At 54.4% G+C, this 4,295-nt stretch overlaps 1 protein-coding gene across 1 annotated transcript; it reads right to left on the bottom strand.

Annotated features, from left to right (window-relative positions):
• Positions 1 to 1,075: 1,075 nt before the first annotated feature.
• On the bottom strand, positions 1,076 to 1,872 carry SFN (stratifin). The gene has a single exon (XM_003799805.2). It carries the CDS (start codon positions 1,820 to 1,822, stop codon positions 1,076 to 1,078), a length of 747 nt encoding a protein of 248 aa, XP_003799853.1. The 5' UTR covers positions 1,823 to 1,872.
• Positions 1,873 to 4,295: the final 2,423 nt, after the last annotated feature.

Below are 4,295 nucleotides of genomic sequence, written 5' to 3'. Positions count from 1 at the left end.
CTATGAGCGGAGGCGGTGGGCTCGACTCCTCAGGCACCCCGTGGCCCTTTACACCTATCTCGCTCTTCTCCCTTCAGTCCGTTTCCTTTTTACCCCACCTCTGAACTCTGGGGGACGTTCCTCTCTCCTCAAATCTGAGCTTTTAATGGTGGCGCTATACCCTTGTCTTGGGTCATTCTCCCCTCCGCTGGGATCTGAGCACTTGATGAGACTTCCTCACTTTAAAACCTGGGGTGCTCAGTGCCGCTCACCACAGCGCGTCCCAGTGGCGCTGCCCTCAGCCTCAGGCCTGAGACTAATGTGTCCTGCCCCACCCCATCGAGCAGTTCAGCCTCCCACACTGCGGCCCCACTCACCTCTCCAGGGCCACCTTTGCGTTCTCCTGACCGTCCCGGGTTGGCCCAGTTTGATTGGAGCCGCCCTGATGGAGAGGACTGGACCCCACCTCTCACCTTGGAGTCAGGGCAGAAGTGCAGTCTTGCCTGCTGGTCGCGGAGCCAACACTGGGGAGGCCAGGGCCCTAACTAAGAGGTTCAAAGCCAGGTCTCTAAATTATACTCCAATCCCACTCCCAGCCCATGACCAATAACTGGAAAAGACAAGAGGAGTGTCACAGAGGAACTTTATTGAGAGGAAACATGATCGCATCCAGCAGACATGCTTTCGCTCTCCGTCCTGCTCTCACTCTCACATACTCCCCCCCATACACACACACCCATGTCCAGCCTCTGCTGCACGGTCCAGTTCTCAGCCACCAGGGTGGGACACACCTCATTTCCTAAGATCCAAAGGCTGCAGGGCAAGGAGGCAAGGAGTGGGGTAAGAAGTGGTTGGGAAGAAGGGGGTGCGGAGAGCTGGGATGAGTGGGATGATCAGGGGTTAGGAGCACTAGACATCTGCATGAAGTGTAGGACCCCGGTCCTAGGTGGCCTCAGCTCTGCAAGTCCTCTCCATAGAGCCTTGGGGAGAAGGGTGGGGCCCTGGGTGGGGCCTCCCACCCCACACTAGTCCTCTCCGCGAGGTGGGTGACTGGAACGGGCAGGGCAGGGCAGGACAGGGCAGGTGGTGACTCTGCTCAGCTCTGGGTCTCCTCTGGAGCCTCGCCCCCCTCTTCCCCGGCGTTGTCAGCTGTCCACAGTGTCAGGTTGTCTCGCAGCAGCTGCATGATAAGGGTGCTGTCTTTGTAGGAGTCCTCGCTGAGGGTGTGCAGGTCAGCCATGGCCTCATCAAAAGTGGTCTTGGCCAGCGAGATGGCCTCCTCTGGGCTATTGGCAATCTCATAGTGAAAGACAGAAAAGTTCAGGGCCAGGCCCAGGCGGATGGGATTGGTAGGTGGCATCTCCTTCTTGCTGATGTCCATGGCCTCCTGGTAGGCTGCCCGGGCTGAGTCAATGATGCGCTTCTTGTCGTCCCCGGTGGCCACCTCAGCCAGGTAGCGGTAGTAGTCACCCTTCATCTTCAGGTAGAAAACCCGGCTCTCGGCGTCCCCAGCCTCCTTGATGAGGTACCTGTCCAGCAGGCCCAGCACAGTGTCACACACGCCCCGGAGCTCAGTCTCCACCTTCTCTCGGTACTCTCGCACCTCAGGGCCTTTCTCTTCTGAACCTTCCTCATTGCTCTTCTGCTCAATGGTGGACAGGACCCTCCAGGCAGCCCTCTGGCCACCCACCACGTTCTTGTAGGCCACTGAGAGCAGGTTCCGCTCTTCACAGGAAAGCTCCTCACCCTTTTCCACAGTGCCCTTCATGAAGGCTGCCATGTCCTCATAGCGTTCGGCCTGCTCTGCCAACTTGGCCTTCTGGATCAGACTGGCTCTCTCCATGGCTCTGGGGACAGATAGACGGGCGGCGGGCTAACTGGCTGCCTCTGCACCACTGCGTGACTCTGTGCCTCTCTTGCTCTCAGCCTGCCTTTTGGCTGGGTGGCTTGGGCCGGAGAAGGGTAGGGAGGGGCAGGGGGCGGGACTGGGGCCCAGGACCTGCCTCTCTCTCCTCTTCTTCCCACACCCTTTCCAGCTCTTCCTTAAAGGTAAAAGGGCTGGGATGTGGGGGTGAGTCATCAAGACAGTCAGCAGGAGAAATCTGGGTGTGGACCCCACCTGCAAAGGCTCCTTTCTGGGCTCCAGGCTGCCCCCTCTTGCTCAAGGCTGTCACCACATGGCAACAGTAGGAAGCTCAAAAGTAGACTCTCCTTCACGGAGTCCTTCCAGGTGGTGAGGATGGCTTTAGCCACCCACCTGGCTGCTTTAGCCTAAGAGGAGTTCATAAAGGTGTGGGAAGATGGGGTTACTAACCCTGGCAGACGTGTTCCCTCCTTCAAGTGAGATAATTCATGTTTAGGCAGGGCTATACAGCTTCCCAAGCACTACCATATCCATGATCTAATTATTTATTTATTTATTATTTTTGAGACAGTCTCACTTTGTTATTCTCAGTAGAGTATCATGGCATCATTGCTCACAGCTACCTCACTTTTAGGCTCAAGTGGTGCTCTCGCTTCAGCCTCCTGAGTAGCTAGGACTATAGGCTCCTGCCACAACGCCTGGCAACGTTTTTTTTTTTGTAAAGAGATGGGGTCTTGCTCAAGCTGGTCTCAAACTCTTGAGCTCAAGCAATTTACCCACCTTAGCCTCCCAGAATGCTAGGTTTACAAATGTGAGCCACCATGCCCGGCCCCTCCATGATGTATTAATTCCCACTATGTCTCTGTGAGGTGCATAGGACTATTGAGACTGGAACACTGAGTCTCAGAGAGGGGTGAGATTTCCCGCAAGTCACATAGTTCTCAATTCCCTGGAACCCTTCTTTCTGCACCCTACTTCCTTTGACTCTCCTCCTATAGAGGCCTCCAGGATGTATTTGGAAGTAAGATCCAGGCTTCCTCCTGGTCTACCTGAAGGTGATTCCATCCCCTGGTCTTTACTCCCCTTCAGGGTCACCTCTGTAATCCCAGAATGCATAGGTGGCAGCTTTCTGGGTGCCACTTCATGAAATGTTTAACAAGCAGCCTCTGACGCTGCAGCCCAGCCTTTGCAATTAGTCACCCAGTAGGTTTGTTGGACACATTTCCCATTGCTGCACAAATTTCCCTTTCAAGTTGGTGGCCTGTTGCCACTTGTTTGAGGACTTACCTTCTGGCTTGCCAGGCCAGGTCACCTGCCCCCTCCAAGCCACTGGTGCTATCATGTGTCAGTGGGGTTCACAGAGGGTGGGGACCCAGCTCCCTAGCTGTCCCATTTTCCTGCCTGACTCAGCCTGTCCTCAGTCTGGGAAGCAGGCTACCTGGGTGCTTGGTCCAGTTTGGTGCCCCCAGGGGGACGCTAGCAATCTGTGAAGAGAGCCTGGGCTGAGAAAATGAGGTGGTAGTGACACATACCATTTTGTTTTATGGGACAGAGAACCCAGCTAAGTGACGCCTCCTCTAGTCTGGCACTCAGAAGTTTCCTTGTCGCTTTCTTCCGACCATGATGGCCTCACCTCTGACCACTGGCATAGGCCTCAGGGATGGAGACCTCTCTGTTGCCAACCTTCTGTCCCTGCTTGCTGGGACCCTGTCCTCAAGTTTTAAGAGTTTTAACTACGGGTGTTGGCACTGAGCCTGTTCAGAGTGGGTTCCTGGTATCTGCCCTGCCCCTAGCCTAAGCTCAGATGGGACTTGGGGGTGGGGCTCCCTTTGCTGGGATCCAGCCAGCCTAATCCTTGAGCCAGCATCATTTCACAGGCCTGTGTCTCCTCCGTTCCTTCGAATATCTAAACACTCACCTTGGCCTCCTGGAGGGAGGCTTAGTCCAGAACTCTAAGGACCAAAGATGAGATCCTCTTGCCACAAGACATGTCTTATACACAGGGTGCAGGGCATGTCTGGGCTAATGCTACAGGTTTCTAAGGAAGCAGAAGGGATTTTTTAGGCTTGACATCCCAAAGGCTTTGTTCAAATTGGAGCACTAACACAGAAAATGATGGAAAGGAACTACACTAAAATAACTAACTCACAGTAGGTACCTTGAGGTAGTCAGACTTCAAGTGATTTTGCTATCTTTTTTTTTTTTTTTTTGAGACAGAGTTTTACTTTGTTGCCCTTGGTAGAGTGGTAGTGTCACAGCGCACAGCAACCTCCAAGTCCTGGGCTTAGACAATTCTTTTGCCTCAGCCTCCCAAGTAGCTGATACTACAGGTGGCCGCCACAACACTCGCTATTTTTTGTTGCAGTTTGGCCGGGGCCAGGTTCGAACCCACCACCCTCAGTATATGGGGCCAGTGCCCTGCCCACTGAGCCACAGGCGCTACCTGTGATTT

The sequence above is a fragment of the Otolemur garnettii genome, unplaced genomic scaffold (genome assembly GCF_000181295.1).
Source record: "Otolemur garnettii isolate 467f Iridium unplaced genomic scaffold, OtoGar3 scaffold00156, whole genome shotgun sequence".
NCBI lineage: Eukaryota > Metazoa > Chordata > Mammalia > Primates > Galagidae > Otolemur > Otolemur garnettii.
This window is presented reverse-complemented; position numbering and strand designations above follow the sequence as displayed.